Here is a 22,628-nt window from a genome sequence, read left to right as displayed (position 1 = left end):
GAACAAAAGTGTATGTGCACACAAAGTTTAATTTGAGACTAACCAAGATACAAGTTCCAAACCGCTGCCTTAACAGCCCAGCAAAGAATGGTTAGAGTTACATATGGATAAACACAGTGCATAATTATTAATAGTCCCATTAAGGACCTCTGCGTGGCAGATATGATCAGAAAAGATAATGACCTTAATCTTCAGTGCACTGGGCCAATCTGACTGCAAAAGTAATACAGAATATAAACTGTTATTAATCCCTTTTTCACAGCCTCAAAGAGAAACTGAAGACACTTGAACTCAGCACTCTCCAACATGACTACTTAGCACCTGTGACACAGACATAGCAGACAACATGACAAGAAATGGCTAAAGACACAGTCATTTTTAGGCTCTTTGCTCTGGCTCCAAAAATCTGAAATCTGAAGTGTTCTCCAGGAATGAGAAGTTTACAACTACATAAAAATTGTAAGTAACAAGTCATAGAATCATTTTATTTCAGAATACTTGTAAGCAACCTTAGAAGTGTTCTGGTTTTACCTTCCAGAAATGGGTGATCAGAATGGCAACCATAATTTACTTTAGGGGGAAAACTAAATGAGGGAAACCATAGACTGCGTTACAAGGTTCACGCTGACAGTTAAGGAGCTGAGGGAGCAATGGAAGTGAGGTCAAAAGTTCTGAGAAGCATACAGATGTCTTTAACAGCCCTAGACTTAAAAAATAGCTAACAGATAGAAGCAGCTTGTCTAATCAAGGAAAATCTGACCTGATATTCTTCTCTCAGTGCATTTAATTCACTTTCCATTTTAACATTCATTTGAGTTACTCGCTGAAGCTGCTTCTGCACACGTTGTAGAGAGCTGAGAATTTCCTTGTGAACAAATAAGTCAGGATACATTGAATAACACTTTGTTGCTCAAGTTTAAACAGAAACCAATTTACACCTTTGAGATTAGCATATTTATTTTTATTCTGTCAGTGGTATATAAAATATTGTATATTAGAACCTATATCTTATCACAACCAACATCAACATTCGGAAAGTAATCACAACTTCTGAGCACTTCCAGCCTTCTTTCTAGGAAGAAATATTCTTTCCATTGAAGATTAATTTATACTTAGTTGCATTTCACATCTAGAAAACTGAACCCAGAATCACCTGACATGTCAGCAGCAGAGCTGGTTTTGTCTTTTGAATCCAGTCCAGCATCCACTGAACTAAACAAGATTGCTTCTCTACATACAGTTCAGTGTAAATCAGCCTATAATTTAGGTAATATATTCAGTCCAATAGCCACTGAAACCAACATATTCAGTTAGTCCAGACAGTGATTTTGTAGCTCGCTATAATACAAAAATCTGGGTGTTCCAACCCAAGTTCTTGGAGAAAAACATGAAATTAATCTCTGTATTAGAGCTGCCCCCACCTCCAATTTACACAAAGCCAGACACATTAAAACAATCCTAGCAATTCACACAGAACACAGTAGAGAAATACAGGCAATACCAGTCCTTCTCTTTGATAACACAAAATGACCATATGAATTTGGCTACAAACACCTCCACAGCAATGCTTTTAGTGCATTCAGAGCTGTGGGAGAAATGATGACAGAGTTTATATCTTGTTTTGTTGTTGGGTGTTTTTTTTCCCTATGTTTATTGGTATGAATTTTTTACAAGAGGATTCAAAATGCAAATCAAACTTTTACAGATTATCCTTTATCCCCTATCTTTTCCATACGCTCAGTGAGCATACAAGCATGCTGCTACTTTTGGCCCTTCCTCAGGAGGATGATCACACTTTCCCAAAATGTTAGTTTAATGAACTGCAGAATGAAAAATTATTATCTGCAAATGCAATGCATTATGGTAATTATTACAGGGAATACAATTTTCATGCTACATCTGTGTTATTTGATTCCATGTACCTGGTTTGAATATTAGGATTTGCTCAGGAATTTGCCAAACAGGAACTAAGTTTGTGACAGAGGAACCTTAACACTGATCAGATTTGGACAGGTATAGTTTTATAATTTAAACACTTATGCTCTGTATGAATTCTACCTGGTTGCAATATCAACAGTACTGTATTAAACTGTTGGCAACCAGAAAGCACCATGGCAAGTATATCAAACTTTAATGCTTATTTGTTCTCAAGAGTTATGTTAACTATTTTCACAGGTATACCAGATGCCTCCAGCCTGAATTCAAAGATAAAAGTTGACTTGAAACAAGGCACCAACCTAGTTAATACTGCTAGCTTAGCTTCTAAACATGACAATATCCCACTGACATACTTTGCAGACATGTTTTATTAATAATACAAGTGATTTTATTTGCTAAGATAACTTAAGAATTTTAAATATCTAACACATTTTCTTAATGACCTTCAATAGCAAAGTTATATTAATTACTCACTAGCTTCTCTTCTTTAATGTAAGCGTTTTCTTCTTGAACTCTTTTACTGATTGCTGCCTCCTTAAAAAAAAAAAAAAGGAAAAAGGGAGCAAAGTGTTATTGAAGGCATTCAAAATTACTGGTTTGGGTTATTTTAGTAATATTGCACAAATAGGATACTTTGAATCCTCATGAGACTATTTAAAAATGTAAAAACTATTTGCATATTTAAATGTCTTTTTTTAAACTCTAAAATTGCACTTCCATTCCTGTTCAGATGAATAACAGAACATATTAACCAAAATTCTAATGCGTTTAAGTTCCAGAATACCATTCTGATTTTCTGTTGCAGTTCTTGAAACTGTTTTTCCTTTGCTGCAAGATTGATGTTTTCTTCTCCCACCCTGTTCTGAGATGTGACCTTGGACCTTATCAAGTCTGTAGTTACTTTCTTCAGTTCCTTAACACAGGAAACACATATAAATAGTTCATCCAGGATAGGCATTGCAATTCAAAACAAAGACAAATCTTTTAAACTATCCTGAGTCATGCCCTACTTTTAAATAATGTATGGAAGCAGCTAAATAAATTAAATTGAGGAACCGAAATTTCTGGGATTGACTTGTTAAGCTTTAAACTTGCCAAATGTGGCTGAAAGTTTATATTAATTGGTAAAATGTTATTAGACTAATATTTTGCTTTCATTGTTTGAAGTACACACGATACTTCCATATCTGATATTTTCTCCTCCTGGAGGCGAGCACCGGGTTGATATTGGTAAGGCCTCTTACTCAACAGGAACAAAGTACATACTGAATTACTGGGTATGTTCCTTGGATGCAGGAAGGAAAAAAGAGGAACGGTGACTACCTGGTAAAAGCAGGAACTGGCTATAAATTTGAAGGATCTTTGCTTTTTCCTGAAACATTAATTATTTAATCTCAGGAGAATTCTAAATTAATTTTATATTAGAAGCTTCTACAACATGATTTTCCATCTAAAACGTGCCTTTGATTTTATAGTCTTTATAATCTCTTAAATATCCTGCTTCTTTTTTCCTTTTCTTTTTTCCCCTCTGGTGGGGCAGTATCTGTTTTCTAACCAGTTTATTCCAAGCTCCTAGCGCAGCAAATAAACAGCAAGCGCTTTGATCTCATTAAATTACAACTCATAGTTCCTGGAGCCATAAATATTGTGCCCTATTCTCCCCCACCCCTCCCGTTCTGCTACAAGGTAGTCTGTTTAATATCTCTCTCTCCTTGAGCGCTCTGACGTTTACTCAGACAAATAGCAGAGGTTATGAATGCTGTTCACAGATAGTATCAAGAATTCTTCATGATGCCATAGTGGTGAACCACGCATTCAGAATGGTAATAGTTTTATCTAACTACTAAGTTTGGTCTGTTTAACTTTTCTTCACAAAACTGGAATTCCATCTTATCACAGACCAATGGGTTTAACTGTTCTGGACAAAATCAAATAACAGTACAAAAGAAAAGGGAAGATTATGTAGCTGAAATTTACAAATACAAAAGTTATGGAAAATACAAGCATAGATACCACTTCTAAATAAATCATTGTGTTTCCTTGAGGCTTTATTTCTCATGTATTTGAGCCATAAATATATCTAAAATGATCTAGCAAGGACTAAGTGTAATTGCAGAGTCAATTATAAAATTCAAAGAGGACAGTGCCTTACAACTGCAATATTCTGTAAGCTAGGAAGGCTTTTTCCACCTTTGCAAAAAGAAAAAAAGCCAAAGAAACATCTTTTAACTGTACTGTTCTTACTACAATAGAGTAGTAAGGAGAGTTCCTACATTGAAGAGGCAGGAGGTGCGAGCAGTTTTAGCTTTGTAAAACAGAAATGCACCACGCCATTCTTTTACAAAGAACCAAACTCATGGTACTCAGGTCACGTGTGTGCAGGTGCATAAGTCTGCTACGGATCTGAGATACGCTTTACTAAATTCAAAGCATGTTGTGTGGTGAATTGCCACTTATTATGTGACGGGGAAGAAAAGTCATACTAAGTAAGTCATGCTGTTGTGGGAAAGATAACATATGTAGCAGGTGGATGCACGTAATCCATCTGGAACAAAGCCCACATCTGCTAATCTGACAAAGCTGCGAGCAGAAAAACCAACCACAAAAATCCCACGGAGAGAACCCACACAAACCAGGTCACCAAAAATAATGGGAAGGTTTACCACAGCCAGTGGCAGCATAAGCTACATAGCTGTAGAAATAATTTCTATGCATGCATACATATGCATATTTTCTTATGTTCTGAAAGTAAAAAAAATTCAGCCGCCCTTGCTTCCTTTTCTAGCAGCTTTCTGCCCCTAATACAATCACTAGAAATGTTAGAACTCTATAAATTGAGTCTGGAAAATAATTTTATCAGTATCAGTTTCAACAAAATAAAAATAAGGCTTTAAATCTATTCCTTCAGTGTGTTGCTAGCAACCAACACTCAGGCACATGGTTTCAAGCCAGCTTAAAAGTAAAGAGTATCACAAAGGAAGCAGTCCTGTTCTTTAAGTGTATTTTCTTTCCTTTTGCTAGTCGATCTAAGCCATAACTTGCTCCTTTTATTTATTTTGATACAATTCTATTTGATCAATACAAAATTTCCATTCTACTCTTCCTCAGGGCCGCACAAACGTATGTCAACATGATGTGGTAGTACAGCACAGCCATATGTAACTGCTTCCCAAGACAGCAATCATACCTCATGCAAACTGAAAGTTTTCCCCAAGCAACAACCACATCTTACTGCACTCTCAAATCAGTGCCATCAGCTAATTTGGTAATCTCTCAGGCCTTAAGCAGCATAGCTCTTTTTCCAAGATTTGTTTCATTCTATTGCTTTTCACGGTCAGATTTCAATGCAAGCACTTTCACAACACTTGAAAAAAATCCACCTATATTGACTATGTGTTTAAATTCAAAACCAAATGTTGCTGAAAAGGAAACTAAGCCAAGCTATCTATCAGAACCGAACTACTAAGCAGACAATGCAAAGAGCAAACTACCACCTCTCCAAATACCTCTTTCCACAAATTCCAGAAATTCTTGTGTAGAATGGACATCAATTTAAATCAGGTTTTACTGTTCTATGTATGACTAAACAGCTCCATCATGTCATTTCACTAACCTTGGAGATTAGTTTACTGTTTATCCATAAATTTTGACTAGAATTCACAAGCTCCGTATTCCCATTAAGAACAAGTGTAAGAGGTCATTGTAGTCTGAGTTAAAACAAAGGTTGAGGTAAGAGCTAGGAGCTCACAGGCAGTAAGGCCTGTTAGAGGCCTGTCAGGTATCCAACACAGATAAACCCAGTTCCATAAGATATCACAACTTGCACTGCAAATTTAAAGACTGCTTTCAGCCTTGTAGCAACCAAAGGTAGCCTGGCAATCCCTCTTCCAAACTATTCTCAATACCAGAGTTTCCTCAGTGCTCTGGACGTGTTTTAAGTCCCTTCAGCTCCACAACTGATACATTACCCAATAAGGGAAAACACCTGACCACTGTCTCTCGCAATGGTTACACTAAGCAAAAGGTAACTGCAGTGAAATAAAGCTAGCTCAGAGCAACTCTTCAGGAGTCGTGAACTATTTTTCCTAGTCGCCTGTGCACTGACCCAAGAGATGAGCCCACCACATTTCTTAACAGAAGCTGTGCTGAACTTAGGGTTCTTACAGGTACACATCAGCAATGCTCATTCATACTACTTAACTTTCCATACATGTTCTACAAGCTGCAACTTAAAAACTGTCAGAATAAGAAATACTGAAAAATGGGATGCAATTTTTTTACCATATTGTTTGATTTAAAATCTATTTTCACAGAAATTCTGCTTTTTCAGAAAAAAGGCATGTCATCCTTCTGTATACTATGTACAACTTCTATTTACAAAACTTTATTTACAATGAGCAAGGCAAAGACATTTTGCCAATGATTAAGTTTCAGGCTCCTTCTTTGCTTACCTAGTAGTATTTCAGTATAAATTTATCACCCAAGAGCTTGAGTCAGAAGTGTGACTTCAAAAAAAAAAAATGGATCAAGCAAAATGTTTGGTAACTAAAATACACAAAACATTATTAGTTTATCTCACACACTTCTGTTACTCACAAATTTAATCACATGAAATTTTCCTTCACATTATTTATTTTCTTACCTCTCCAATTACTTACCCTCGGGAGACTTCTATGCAATTAATTATTCTTGGTTTCTTAACTAAAAGCAACAAATCCAATTGGCTGTAATGCTTGAAAGTTTCTAAAGCCTCCTGGAATACTGACATTTACAATACATGTTTCATATATAGGTTATCCCTCACAATCCTCACTGCTTTTTCCCCTGCTCTTCCACCCACCAAATTTGTCAAAATATCTAGTAAATGACAATGAATAAACTGTTTGAGAAGTGTGAATGAAACAAATGAAAGTTAAGCTTATTAGTAGATCAAGAAGCTAAAAATAACCATGCATTGGCAAAGCAAGGGATAAACCAAACTTCCTGGATTTTTGGGTGGCTCTGTGTGGAGCGACTCAATCCTCACAGGTCTCTTCCACACTGGGATGTTCTACAATTTGTTCCCTTTCTGAAATCCTCACAGAATCAAAAAAAGAAAAAAAAGAAAGCAGGCAGGAAAGAGAGAATATGAAAACAATGAGGTACAGAGGATACGGTGTTTACAGAGTAGGATTTTGTCTTCGGATGATCTTCCACCTTTTCTCATAGTGGCATTTAAACAACAGCTTAAAGGGAAAAGATAACTTTATTCTTCCTCCTTTTATATAACTCAAACAGAACCTAGCAAATACTAGCTCCAGAATAGAGGAGGGGCAGGAAAATGCTCAACAGCCAGGCAATTTTGTCCATAGCATCCCTCTGACCTGACTCAGTCACCCTGCCTCAGAACTCTCACTTTTGACAGAGATTCAGTTAGCTGTATAATTGTATGTTTAAGATAGCAGCTTGCTTCTATGGCATCATGTTATATCTGCCTTTAACTACACTGAAGACTATTGTTACCCTTCCGTATCAGATGGGAGATGCAGTGACTACACAGTGCAGGAAGAGAGATGGACAACAGTTAACAAGAAACAAGAAGGCCGCTATAGAGGTGAATAAAAATCCATCAGATCCATCAGTCATCTAAAGCATCTGTGTTTAAGAAGGGAAACCAAGACAAATTTAACCATTAATGATAGAATGAAGAACAATTCTACACTGCTTGTACACTACTTTATTAATACTAAAGCAGCTTGATGAAGTCCAGAAGTCCACCTACACACTATGAAATGAGTACTGTACTTACTTCCTTCAGATTAAGTATTTCAGTCTCTTGTCTTTTGTTCACTGATGTTAGTTTCTTATTGAGCTGTATTGCTTCCTGTACTTTAAACAAAAGTTGAAATGTTTATATATACACTTCCACATTTAAAGTATTATTTGATTTATACCTGTTATGTATGTGCGCATAATGCCTGAAACTGTTAAACAACTTCTTGGAAAGCAGACTAGGATGCAAAATAGAACTCAAGGAATCTGTGTATACATTATGATCATACATGAAAGGATTAGAGCAGACAGCACCAGTTGTTCTATACCTCAAATAATCGTTTTGATTGTAATTTGTAATTGTAATTTCATTCTTACTGTCATTCAGTGTCACTTTATTCGAACTACTTCTCCGTTAACGAAACATTAGCAAAAGAAAATACTTCAAAAAATAATAAATGTCTTCTAGTGCAACTTAAGCAAAATTTGGTAAGATTTCCAACAAGGGTCATGTATTCACACTATCTTTAAAGTGCTAATAATGGCAATAAAGTAAATTTATTACACATTGCAGCATTTTGCATGCAAGTGAAACATCATTTTTCACTTTCTTACATTCCTACATGCTGTTTTCATATAGCAAATAAAGACCAAACAGTTTATAAATGTAAACAATTTGCATAATGAACTCACACACTTTGTGCATAACTTTTTCCCTGACTGCAGTTTCTTGCTCAGAATTTACAATTTGCCTACATGCCTACTGCAGGTCTCACATCCCGCAATGCAAATTGAACTCCCACTGCAGTAAGACACACTATAGTTAAACGGGTGAATAGACTGGCTTCTTGAACAGAGGGATCATTCTGCAGTTACTGATAAATATAAGAAATACAGCAAAATCTGTAGTTAAAAGAAAAAAAAACACTACAAGTGTTATTTTTCCAATAAACTGCAAAAACACTATTCTGTACCTGGCATGTAATAGAAAAGCTTTGCCCAGTGTAAATAAAATGAAAGCACAGCATTGGTAATAATTTTGGGATGTTTTGACATAAGAATGGGGTTAACGAACACATTCATTAAGCTTTAAAGCCACGTAGCCACAATAACTACATGGAGTTATTCATCCATTCTATTTACTGAATTATTTTTAAATTTCAATATTTCTACATATTAAATATTTTATAGGTATTTACATAACTAAAAATTACATTTCATTAATGCCTTCTGTCCATTTCCCAACATTAACACTCATCCCAACCAGATTTATTTTCTATTACTTGCCAATTCCTTTACTTTCATCTCCTCCTTTGTGCTGGTACAATTGTTTATGTCTGCTGAACAGCAACAGGAAGCTGACCCGCGTTAAGTCTAAAGATTTTTTGGAATGAGCAGGTCTGCTACTGCATGATTTTGAACAGAAATCAGTTCTTCACATATGGTGACACACACAGCTGTAGCAGAAAAGAGCAGAAGTACAGGGCCTGTGCTGCTTTACCTGACACTGTCACAGAAACAACGTAGAAGCAACTGAAATGTTGATGCTTGGCACATCATACGTACTATTTTTTGAATGTAGTCACATCTCCAACTCAGTGTTGTCAAAAATAAAGACTACTGGAGGACATTTAAAACATACATACCACTGTGCTCTAATTTTCCATGAACACCTTTAACGATTCCAAACTGACATGCAATAGTAGCATAACACCTCTCAACTTCATTCAGTTTCTTATGATGCTCTTCTCTCGCTGTTAAGTGCATCTGTAATTTCTGATCCTGTTAGAAACAAAGGAAGCACCTGCTGACTGACACCATCTTGCATGTATAAATCAGCACTCAAAATGCTTCTCAAAATGGCATAGACAAAATCATTCTCAGGGTATCTCAGTTGTCTACTTCATATCTGATTACCAACTCCCACTTCCAGACTGAGTTTCAATATATTTTCCTACATTCTTCCTTTTATTCAGAACTTTCTCATAAATGCATGCAGGATTGTATTAACTGTTTTCAAAAGCTGATTTCAAGTTTTCCTTTGTTACACAGCTTACTCTAAGCACACTATTCTACCTGCCACTGTACTGCAAACACAGCCTAGCACGCTAATAGTGCTTCCATCTGCCTGTGGTTCATACCTGTCCTCCTGCACTACCACTCAGTGCAGCACTGCATACTCTTATTCCCTTCATGTAGCACGTCCCTTGAATTCAACACTGTCCAAACTCCACACCAGCCAAAGTGGCACTATTAAGCAAATGATATTCAGATGTTTCTTCTTTTTATAAAGGCACCAGTACAGTATCATCAGCCTATTATGGACCTAAACACTTTCACTACAGCATGACTTAAGTACACAAAGGAAAACTGTTTTGAGCTACATAGTGGTACAAATACAAACTCAAGCAGAAGTCCTGTTTCTCCAGGACAACGTCAATCAAAGATCAGGGCCATGAAGGAGCTTGAGCACTTGACACAAGGAAAGGCTGACCGAGCTGGGACTGGTCAGCTTGGAGACTCTCACACAGTTGAAGCTGTACAAATACCTTGGAAGGGTGAGAATAAGAAAAATGAGACGGACTCTCCTCAGCAGTGCCCAGTGGTCAGGCATCAAAACACACTGCACAGACAGGCTGTGGTTTCCACCTGGGGAAGATACTCAAAACCCACCTGGACACAGCCCTGAGCAATCTGCTCTAAATGCTTTGAGCAGGGAGTGAGGTGCAGAAGTGCCCACCAGCCTCACTCACTCCAGCCTCGTGATCACAATTAGAAAAGGGAGAGTGCAAGGACAGTCTATTTCTAATCCACAGCAGAGCAGCACAGCAATGAAAATGAATTGGGCCAAATTCATTCCAGTGGGTAAATTCAGGCTACACAAAGATGGATCTGGCCCAGGCTATTCAGCTTCTATAAGGCTTTCTTCCCTTATAGTAACAAATGCAATACATGTCCAAGCATCAGAGGATAATAAAAGCTCATAGTGATCAAAAGAAATGACCAACATAAGGCTAGCAAAACAGGATATACAATACAAATTTCTCATGTTTTATAAGGTATGAAATTAAACACACCACAGCAAATAGAAAGTCATAATGGAAGCACTGGTAAAGAAACACCACCACTTACAGAATCGCTGTGCAAAATGTAGGCTGTGAATTTTCATATGCTTCCTTTTATCCTCAATAAGCAAAAATTTTTGAAAAGCTGTGCTTAACTAACACTAGGATGCAGGCTTCACAGAAGTAAAAAGAAAAAGATCATTTGTGTTTCTCCTGATAACTCAGATGTATTTACTCTAAGCAAGTGATGAATAAGGGAGCCTAATCAAAATGAAACTTGAACAACTTCTGGCAAGATGTGAGGTTTTGAACTTTCGTATGAATGTTCTTAACGCGCTTCCAATTTCTTTCTTAAGTCAAAAAGACAGCATTATGCCCTCCTCCTCACCAGAGAAGTACAAATATGCCTTATTATTTCCCTAGTCTCTCTCATGAGAAAAGGAAGCGGCCTGCTATATCCTCAAAAAAGTTCTATTAAGAGTTTACCACTGGTCTAAAAATGATTTTTGATGGCAAGCTGCTCTCCAGCCTCATAGCACAAATAAAAGCATTTTCGTTTACCTGCGTTCATGGATCTTCTCATTAGGTGAAAAGATCTTAATCTTCCATGGACGAAAATAATTAAGAGACAAAGAAACACTGGGAGACTCCACATGATAGGGAGGATCTGACCTGGAGCTGGATTAAGACCCACAGAATCTTGGTTCTCCTTCCTAAAGTGTGATATTGCAAGAACAGGAATTATTGTCCTGGCTTCCACCAGTAATAAAGATAAGCTGAGATGGGGAGTGGAACTGATTTTGGCCATATGGTTTGCTGAGGAACAATCACTTCTTGGTAGAACTGGACCAGAGGAATAGCTCAGGGTCAGGTAGGTGACTGGAGGAAGACAGAGGGAATTGCTCCTATCTCAAAAATATTCTGGAAATTGAGTCACTGGTCAGTGTTATTCACTGAATCAGAAGGTGGTAACTGGGGGGTGAAAGTGTCAGAGGAACAAAGGAGTTGTTATGAAATGGAGACATAAGGCAAGAACGTATGAAAATTCTGCAGAGAACTACTGCCTCTAAAACTCCCAAGCAGGAAAACGTTTCCACAGCAATTCCTCTGCTTCACAGTGTTTTTCAACTTAGAGTCACTATCTTCAGTTTTTGCTGTACCACTTCCTCCACACTATTTTTAAACAACATAATGTAATTACAGGCAAATTCCTAACTGTGGAAAGGAATTAAATGTATCTTTAAGTTGGTTTGTTTTTAATAATCTAGGATAAGTACGTTATATATTTTAATTCATTTTCATTCACCTAGGATTTATTTTTCGTTGGTATCTACCTCTGTATTACAGGTGGCAGGGATGCTCTCAGGAAATACCTGTAACGTGAAGTTGTTAGAAATTCCCAGATGTACTTTGGCTGAAGAGCACTCAAATGGTTCCTGGGCACAGTTCAGAAGGCTGACTACTGAGAACAGTCTTATTTGGATGCAGTTTTCCCTCTTTTAAAGAATAGCAGAGGTTAATGTAACTAGGCCATTTCATCTCTCTTGAATTCAGCTTCAACAAACGGTCTCACAAACATTTAGTTCATCAATGTAGACATACAGTTCATCTAGACTGACTACCAAGCATTCACAGTTCCTTACCCCACCTCCTCTGCTCATGACTATCAGTGCACTGAATTGCTGCCATACAGACAGCAACATCTCCCCATTAACTGCACTGAGAACTTCCACACCACATTTACTTCTCTGAACCATGCACAAGAGTTGGTCTCGAAGCCAAAGCTCATCTCATTCTTGTTTCCTCTGCATTGTGACACATGTTGAAGGTTAGGTACTAAAAATTAAAATTGAGTGGAGAAGAGAGGTAACTCTAAAAGCTCACTTTCTCAGACGTGCTTAAGATCAGCCAGTGCATGTTCACAGGGGAACGCATGAATAGATGAATTTTACTTGCAGAGTAGAAAACAAACAAAAAATGTTTGCTTTAGTTCTGCACTCTCAGAGAGCTTTAGCATTCTACACTGTATGCACCGGGAGATTAGCAAAGGAGGAAACAAAGACCTGACCAAGACCATTTTCCTCTAGCTACTCCTTCATTCCAGCAGTAAGAAAACAGTACAATGCACAAGCCACATTTAAGTTTCTTCCATCAGACAACTAGCTTTGTTGTGGTCATTCTGCAAACTTCTGCATCCGTATGCAATCATGTGCAAAGTGACAGTAACAGACAAAAACTGGTATTTTTTTGTATAAAAAAAAAAAGAAAAAAGGAAGAAAAAGGCTTTTTGTGTCTATACAGCCTTTCAATACAAAATAGAAACCATCTACTTTTTCAAAGTTATAGCACATATCACACACATGACATCAGCACTATAATTCTCACAAAACTTCACTGGGGGTGGTGAGTGGAACTCCACATGCTAAAACAACGTGCAATACATTAACAGTGCCAGTGCTAGATTATAAGAACAGAACAAAATGAACAAAATTGGAATAAAGTGGCACATCAAGCTCCAGCACATACAAAAGCTACTTTACTGACTGGCAGGGTTTCTAAGTGCCAGACATAAACTAGACAGTGCATTATCTTACTCTCAAAGCACTAGCCAGAACAAGATCTAATCTCAAACAAGCTACAAACTGAAATGTACATTGGTCTCAAAAACCCATTCTATTTCTGAATATTTTGCCATTTAAGATAATAAAGACTCTACATGGGCTTTTGATCCACTGAACACACCATTTATTTCTGTGGAACTACAGAAGGAATGGGTAGAATCTGTCCCAGTCTAAAACTGTATTAGCCCACTACTGAGTACAGTTGCAAGAAAGAATGAACTTCTACTTACCTGGTGTTTTTGTCTTCTACATCTTGAACATACATGGCCAGACCATATGTGTTAGGTCTAGTGCTACATGCAAAAGAGGAATTCTAATCGTTTTTCCCCAAACTCAACAATTTTAGTAATCACACTCCGTATCAAAGTCACAGAACACCAACATTTTAATAATATTAAATCATTGTTGATAAAAAAGTTTGCTTAAACATATGAAAGGAAGATAATTGTTTAAGCAATACAAATGTATTTCTACCTTATAGAAAAGTTACTGTGATTTAAATACTCTTATTCATATGGAAAACTGAACTTGCAAATTATTAAAGGCAATGTGCAATGATTTAAATGTAAATTCAATAATTTTGTATATTTTAAGCATCTCCCTCGATCAAATTTATTTTAAGAATAAATGCAAGTTAAAAGTGAAGTAAGATGAAACATTTTATGTTGCCTTTGATCTTTAACTTGTAGCCTTATCTCCCAGGTCAGAGGGCACATTATTCAATTTCACCATATTTTGTGTAAAACCACTGTAGCGTTGAAGATGACTTTCAGTACAAATGTCATGGTACTTAAAGCTAAACTGGACCCTAGTTTTTTAAGCTTCTTAATTAAAATCACAGTTTATAATGGTCTGACAATATTATCTTTATACTTTCCAGTTGAGCAGCAGCAGAATTTTCACAGCATTTACTCAATCAAGCTTAGCAACGTTTCTGCAGCTCATTCTTTCACTTCCTAAAACAGACAACGGGTTCACAGTAACTAAGCTGTCACTCTGTATAAATTTATTCTCTGTGTCAAAGGGAGTAAACTGGATCGGATGAAATCTAAACCGTTCAGGGGAACTGATGTTAAGAAGTAATTCTGAACAGAGGAATGAAAAAGAAAAAAACAGGACAACTTTTTCTTAAAGAAAAATCAAAAGCAAAAAATCGCCTTAATTCTCTACTGCTACTTTGGGATGAATACTAGGTGCTACAAGTACAAGGATAAGAAGATTAGGCCATTCAAATTACATTTTTCGCCCATGAGAAAAGGATCCCTGTGCTCATCTATAAAAGAACTAACACTCTAATTATACTTCAACGCACCAAGGAGTTTCGCATGATAAACTGCAGCTATCACAACACAAGAAACTAAGAATACTGTATTTGAAAGCTGCTTAGATTCAAAGGAAATACTGCCACTTTTGACTATTTGTATTGTCATCATCATCAAAGCAGGCGGGACTGTATTTGCGTTACACTATAAACTGACATTCTTTTCTCATAACAACTGTTACTTTTATTACTGTCTTACCATTTCATTCACTTTCTTTTGTAACGTGTATTTGGAAATCTGTAAAACAAAAGAGCTATTAATTGAATTGCAGTAACATTTTTTTTCTGAAGACAAACTGCAGATTTCTAAAAAAATTCTCAAACCTAAGATTTAATTGCCAATCCCATACAGTAACGTGGTTTTCAAATTAAGAGTTTAAGTATTTCTGTTATTGTAGATTCACTTTATAAAACCTCTTAAAGATTTAAACTGCACACTTAACTTCCATTTAAAAAATTACATTGATTTGTATCTACAGTGATCTTGAAAAATGCATAACACCTATGTTGTCTGACATGTATCACAAAATAAAGTGTACTGGGACTACAGCAATAAATTCAATCCCTGTACTAAACAGAGAAGAAAACAGATAAGAATGAAAGTATTTTCTTAAATCCTAGAAGAATAAAGTGGGTTTTCCACTGGGGAGAAAGCAATCTTTCAGATAGAGGTTCCAAAGAGTGTGATATAAAGACACTTGCATGTTTTAAAAACATAGGGTTGACATTGGAAGTCATTAACATTATTTTTCATACACCACTGGCGTCACAGAATTTTGGTTTTTATAATATTTACATCTCCATGTCCTTAGTCCTAAGTGTTTTTTGAACACCCGAACATGTACTGACAACGCCTAAAATAAAAATACAGAGAGAAGTAGCAGAGAATTAAGTGGAAAACACAGAAAGCTCCTGATGAAACTAACTATGGAAATCAATACAAAAGGTGGGAACTTTGTGAGTTGGATGTCCAGTGTTAATGTTTTTGTTCTTGCTGCTTAGAAATTTCTGAAACCACAGTTTCCAGACAAGGATAAGAAGAAACATAAAGGAAGATTGTGGAAAACAGGAAGAACAATAAGTCACATTTCACATTACATTTGGGTTTTGGAATCTGTGCATTCTTCTGGGATAAAAGAACTTCAGCTCACAGCATGCTTAAAGCTAAAGGTTAGAACAGAAACTCAATGCTAGAAAGTAAGTTATGAGCATATCATGTAGATTAAAAGGGATGGTCTTAAAGACCCTCTGAAAAATAACTATTTTCTCTGGGGTAGGAGGGAGGCACGTGGAAACTATTTGAATATCAACAATGTTTATTTAATGAAAATAATAATTTACCTGTAATTCTTTTAATGTTTCTTTCAATCCATCGATTTCTTTTTCTTTTATTCCCACAGCAAGTTGATATTTTCCCTTTCAAAACATAATCTGTACTTTAGGATTTGGGCAGAATACATATTTTTAATGATAAAAGCTTAACAACAAGAGTGTTACGAAGGTAACAAATAACTCTGCTAAATATTTTGGAATATACATCTATATTGCTCTGAAGAGAAAAAATGAATACATGATGGCATATTCTCCATCACTTACAACAAGCCTGCCAAGGGCAGAACTAAAATATTAACATCTAATAAAGAAAATCTTACAAATTATTAAGAAAGCATAACAGTAGTTCTCAAGAAGCTACAGTTTGTAACTTTACTAAAGGCCTCAGTAAGAAAAATACTTTGTTATAATATACTTAGCACATGCTCCATAAGTTACGTCACATTATAACTTGCCTATGCGTGTCACTCGTTGGTAAACAGTGAATTATAATGAAGTACCTTTTCTTCTTCCATGGCAAACATCCTTGCCTGTAACTTGATTCAGTGGCACAAAAAGAAAAAAAAGGAAACAAATCAATGCTGCACTTAGAACTACTCTTATTCACACAAATTTACAAGACAGTATATAACTTTGTATAGCCCACTTCCCTTACATAGGTGTATCTTATGTATGTACACAATACACCATTCTACAGCAGCAGCAAGCTGGTGAATCACTTTTTTTTTTTTTTAAGGAAAGAACTGCTTGTTTTTTGTGATATGATTGAAATTTGTAGCATTAGTGATAAAATTACTCATCCCCATGTGTAACAGTTTTCATTCCTATCATTGCTCAATATCAATGGATAAAAACACAAATCTGACTGGAAAGCCTGAGACACTCTTTCAGATATTGAACTGAATAAGTTACATTGCAGATTTTTCCTCAATTGTTATGAAAAAATTTCTGGAAGACATGCCATTTTAGAAAGAGGTTGGGAAGAGGGAGTGTGAGGGGACACAACTAACATACAACAGGTTTTAAGTAAGTTTCTGCAGGAATTTTTGGGAAAGAGAATCTCAGAGAGAGTGGCTTATTACTATGAAGAACTGTCATTTGCAGCATGTCTGGATCTAAAAACAGACTTGAATTTTTTGACCTGTCATTTTTTGAACTCTTAGTGTCTCAGCTGGAAGGATTTATTGCTACCTGCTTTTTAAAAGCTGCCATAGCTTCTTTGTGTTGTTGCTGTAACGTGTCTGTCTGATGCTGCAGAGTTTCCTGCTCAGGGGAAATAACAACAATCCTTTAAACATAATCTTACAGCAAAATGTATACATGGTCTTTTAAGAAAAACAGTAGTTCTCTTACATAACTTTAGGAAGACATCACTGACTGAAAGCAAACCCTGAGGATGAGACAAGATATTTGTTAACCAGTAACCATCTTTTCAGCAGTGGCCTCTCTTCTAGTTGGCAGCAGTTATCACCTCTAAAAGGTACGTCCTGCTGGAACTTCTAAGTGCAATTCTTACCAATCCCACCAAGATACAGAAGCAATCCAATGTCCATTGCCACCTTATGACAGTACCTTCATGCAGCTCAAAAAGCCATAACAGGATATTAATTTTCATCTCCATTTAAAAAAATGTACTCTATTTTCCAGAGAAATTTTAGTAGTTTAACAAGCCACATAAAAGAGCTGAAGGACGACAGAACAAACTAAGCATAAGGTCATAAGGTAAGATTTCCTACTTTAATTATCCTGCTGCCTGGCTTTACTCACACATAAAAAATATGCACACAAGAAAATGAGTTGAAGATAAACTATTATTTTTGTGTTTGCTACTGTTTTATATCAGAATCTCATACACTAATACTCCACTCTGCAAGTTGGCAGCCTTTAAGCCTTTAAATATCACACTCCTATGCTCAGGACAGGAAAAACACAACCTAGGGGAAGTAATATGAAGATATCTTTGTTAGATCTTCTTTTGAAGCTCTTGCTACTTAAAATAATAAAGGCAGCCAAGAACAACTATCACAAAATGCAGATGAGCATTTAGCTAGGAAGTCTTACTGTGAAACAATGATTATGCAATAGCTGGCACAAAAATAAACACAAATTCAGACTATTAAAGAGTGACAAATGAAAAACTAAACTGATAATTCATTTAACATGTGAGAAGCCCATTTTCTTCTCCCCTGATTGAGTTTTTCAGATACAAACAATGTTAGATTCTGCAGCAAACAGGCATTACTTTTGAGTTCTGCAAGTGAGGGCTCGCATTCTTTGACCTGAGTATGAAGGAAATCTGTGAAGGCAGACCATTTTATATTCACGTACACATTCATTGTGAGATATTTTCAGAAGGTTCTTATTTGCATCTATCAAACAATACACACAACATGAATTATTAACGGGTAAAGAGCATACCAACTATGCTCAAAATCCAGAAATGATCCAGGAGTACCAGCAAATCAAGTATTCTTTGAGTATTAATCCTACCCACCACAGGAATAATGAGATTTTATAACCACAGTACTGCCAAATTAAGATGATACTTCTATAGAAATTCAAGCCAGTGACATAATTTACTGGAATATAAATTTGCTTTAACCCAATTGTCATCTTCTATACAACTTTGTTACTGATGTAATTTATAACCTGATAAAAGTATTACTGAATTCTTCAATAGATACTGCATTTTTCCTTCTCTTGTACATTCAAGTGATGTGTTTTAACAAAAACCCCTACCTAACACTACTAAGTGGTGTGACTGTACATAGCTACCTCAAAAATTTAGTGTTTTGCACACCACATGTGTGATGCACAGGATATAAAGAAAGTGACTTTCTTAAATGTACAAGCAAAATCACCTTTGATATTGTGATTCCACAGTAAGTATGAGTATACCTACCAGATTAAAAAGATTTTGTCCACTGATTTTCCCTACTTTAGTATTTTTCCCCCCAACAGCAGCAGCAATGTTCTTAAAACTAATATTACAATTTGAAAGCAAATTTCTGTCTTAAATCAGAAAATTCTCTTACGTTCTCTCTATTTGAAATCAGTTCACTAAGTTTAAGATAAAACAGAATGCATACTGAACCACAGAAATGTTGGCAGAAAGGCATCTCTGAAGGAAAAATATAAAAGAATATTTGAAAAGTCCAGAGGAGCAGCTGTCTGCTTACTGAACTTTGACTGTCAATGATTCCGCATTTGGAAACAACTGGGTCACAAATTCAAGTTAAATTTCATACTTCTTAGCATTTTCATCTCACTTAAATCTCCAGAATCAGAAACACATATCAGCTTGTTCCTTTGAAGCTCCAGAGTTTGACATAAGTGCTCTCTTCAAGTCCCTAAAACCTACAAGTCATTGTTTACATTGGGTTTGCCATACGCAAATTAAAATCCAAGCATCAAAAAAAAAAAAAAAAAAAGCCAACAAAATGATTTCAGCTAGCTAACTGTAAGTCCCATCTTTCTACAAATGGTAAATAGCTGTTAAGGTCTGGGAAAGAACAGAACCACCCCTTTTGAACCCTGATTATTAAGGACTGCAATGCTATGTTAAGGAAAGCAAAGAAAGGTTACAAATCGAAAGCACTGCTGCTCCTATAAATATAAAATGTTTCCTGTTTCTGTGTGCACATATATATCTTCTGGGGAAAAAAAGCACATAATTGGGATTATTAATTTAAGATGGTTAGGATGAACTCCAAGAAGAAATAGTCTTCCTTTACTACTAAGATGTTAAAGATCCCAAGATCAAGGATAGAGCTGAAGTTATTGTTTTTTCTGTGATCATAAAATATACAGAGTGAAGCCTTTTATCTTGTGACCCAGTGCCAAGGGTCATAGGTTTGACTGTATTTGAGAAAGGAACGGATTTCCTATGAAAGCATAACCTCAGGAACCCTTACCCTAAAAAGAATGTTAGGCACTGCACCAAAAACTTTGTTCTGAGTAAGGGTGACAAACTTCTGAGTATATCTACCTTGTAAGTTACTGTTAAAAAAAATAAACATGTACAAATATTAGAGAAAAAAAACAGTCAAAATACTACAAGTTGTTTGTGCAATGACCGTGGCACTAGCCAAAGCCAGGCACAGCACAGAGCTGTTACTATGTAGCTTCCCCCATGTTACTGTGTCAAGTTCCCTTGTGTTCCATTGCTTCAATATTAACACCCTTTTGACCAAAGATTGCCAGTCGTGCCAAATATTATGATGAGATTCTTTTGTTAAGCAGATTTTTAAATTGAGCACAATTAAAATCAATACTAAAGCTACAGCATGGCTAGACAAACTATTGTCTACCACATTTCACAATTGTAAGTGACAAAAAGACTTAAGAATTGTATTGAGCCACAATCCAAATTAGTATTATCTTAAAACCAAATCTCAGCAGCTGAAAGACAAAAATCACATAAAAGTTACCTTCTGCCACTCGAGTTCTTGTTTCTCCACAACAATTTTACTTAATTGATCTTCATAATTGATCTCCGTTTCCTAATTAAAAATAAGACAGTCACCTACAAATCAAACACCAACATAGTTTGTCTACTCTTACTGCTCCTTCTTTACAATCCAGTACACAGAAGTTACTGTACACCGTGCTTATATACTGCACAACCAGAAGGAAACAGGTCTGCAAGTCTTCTGACTGAAACAGCTGAATTAATAACAGATTGATGTGAACAGCAGAACATCATGAACTAGGATCCCAGCTCTTAATTGACAGAAGCAGCCCACTCTTCATATGTCTTCTGTTCTGCACCTTACAACAAAACCAGGCTCAAAGGCAACAAAACAGACTCAACTTCACAGCTGGAAAGTGATTGGACATCCTGATGAAGGAAGCCACTGACTAGTCAATTAATCAATGCCAAATAATCACAGCTAAATCAGAATCTTTGGGATACCTTAATGACTGCACAATGATTTGACTCAGAGCACTAAATCTCTTCTTTTTATCCCCCCTTTTTCTTTCTTTTTTGACATCTCTCAGCAATCACATCGTTATAATGGAAAGTGAAACATTCATTGCAATCTTATGTGCCAGTAAGTCTTCTGACCTACCAGACTGATACAAAAATTGGAAAGAATTCCTGGATAATCACTTGCATTTTTGATAAGGTGAGCTACCTGCAAAGAACATGACTAAAGGCCAAAGGTTCTCCACCATCCAGGAGATGGAGCAGCAGCCATTCGGGAGGTGTGCTACATCACCTGTTCTTAGACAACTGCCTTGTCAAGAATCTAATTATTACTGTGATAACAAGATATACCTGCTGTAATCACAACTGTGAACAATTTACTGTTCTCCTGAAACATTCTGGCACTAAAACGAGATTCTCCTAAGAGGAATCAGTTTCCCCTGTGTGTTATTTTTATTTTCTCTCACAAGCGCTGTCCTCCTTTTACAAACACAGTGCTGAAAGGAAGAACAAGTCCCCTCCCAAAAACAACAACAATGGCATCAACACCTTAGATACAAATGATTATAAGCAACACACTGCTCTCCTATTCCATACAGCCAAACAATGAATATGCTTTAAAGATCTAAGACAGTTCCTGTCCCAAAGCAGGTAATTCAAGCGTTCAGAAATACAATTCTCTCCTAAATCCTGTGCAAATGAAAGCGTTAAGCTTTTAAGAGGACACTTGCAGTGCCTCAACTCGCGCATGGCTGTTTAAAGAAGATTCTACAACATTTTTTCACCTACTGTAGTATTTGATTAATAGTCTCATTACATAATCAATGGTAATAAAATGGCAAAACAGGTCCCAAGATGATTTAAACACAGGCTTTTGATACTGACATCTTTTATAATTCCCAGGATGAAAACTGATGTCCTTATTTAACATACAGTAAGCAAGCAGATGTGTGCCAAGATGTAACATACGCTTTCATGCACAAGATGCTCCTCCTAAGTAAGAGTTACATGCTGGATATAAAAGCACACCTCAAAACTCATGTGAACCTTACACAGAAAATACCAAACACGTATTTAAAATTAAAATCTGTTTCACAGAGAACTAGCTACGTTTTTTAGCTTTTATTTCCCTACTATGTACCAAGAGGTTATAGATAGAGAAGAAACCTAAAGATTTTCAAGACTTAGTGTAAGAAATACATTTAAAATTTGGAAAAAGTAACAGTGCCTCAGTTCTGTCTTCACAAATCATACTTCAGTTATAATGATTGTTTTCCCTTACTCATTTATAAACAATAAATAGTAAGATATTCTCCTAAAAACAGAGTAGGCTGACTTATAGCTTCTTACAGAAGTGCAATCTTAAGCAGTTTAAGCTCCTAGGCAAGAAATGCTATTAAAACAATGCATCATTAGCAGAAGTTTTGTACATTGTAAGTCTGTAAAAAAAGTGATCCTTCCCCTCCACCCGTGTGCAGACACCTGCACATGCAGTGGGCAATTAAGCTGGGAGAAGGAGGTGGCAAAAATATCACTGATTTCAATGGTTGTTGGAGAGCAACCAGTATCTATCCACATTAAACTTACCATGAAATAAAGGGAAAAGAGTGGAATATTTTAAAGGGCAGCAGCAGAACATACATCAGTGTTACTAATTCCTGACAAAGCAA

General features: G+C 36.2%; 1 protein-coding gene across 1 annotated transcript in view; it reads right to left on the bottom strand.

Annotated features, from left to right (window-relative positions):
- Positions 1-22,628, bottom strand: part of CCDC73 (coiled-coil domain containing 73) — a 53,071-nt gene that overhangs the window by 16,089 nt on the left and 14,354 nt on the right. The window contains exons 3-12 of the mRNA XM_048948103.1: positions 20,459-20,530; positions 17,220-17,291; positions 16,529-16,564; positions 16,038-16,112; positions 14,896-14,934; positions 9,336-9,471; positions 7,727-7,806; positions 2,723-2,851; positions 2,413-2,472; positions 761-865 (exon numbers count right to left, since the gene is read on the bottom strand). Coding sequence (XP_048804060.1) covers positions 761-865; positions 2,413-2,472; positions 2,723-2,851; positions 7,727-7,806; positions 9,336-9,471; positions 14,896-14,934; positions 16,038-16,112; positions 16,529-16,564; positions 17,220-17,291; positions 20,459-20,530 — 804 coding nt within the window. The remainder of the gene's footprint in view (positions 1-760; positions 866-2,412; positions 2,473-2,722; positions 2,852-7,726; positions 7,807-9,335; positions 9,472-14,895; positions 14,935-16,037; positions 16,113-16,528; positions 16,565-17,219; positions 17,292-20,458; positions 20,531-22,628) is intronic.

This window comes from Lagopus muta, chromosome 6 (assembly GCF_023343835.1).
Source record: "Lagopus muta isolate bLagMut1 chromosome 6, bLagMut1 primary, whole genome shotgun sequence".
In the NCBI taxonomy this organism is placed as follows: domain Eukaryota; kingdom Metazoa; phylum Chordata; class Aves; order Galliformes; family Phasianidae; genus Lagopus; species Lagopus muta.
The sequence above is the reverse complement of the archived record's forward strand: the minus strand, read 5'-3'. Positions and strand labels throughout refer to the sequence as shown.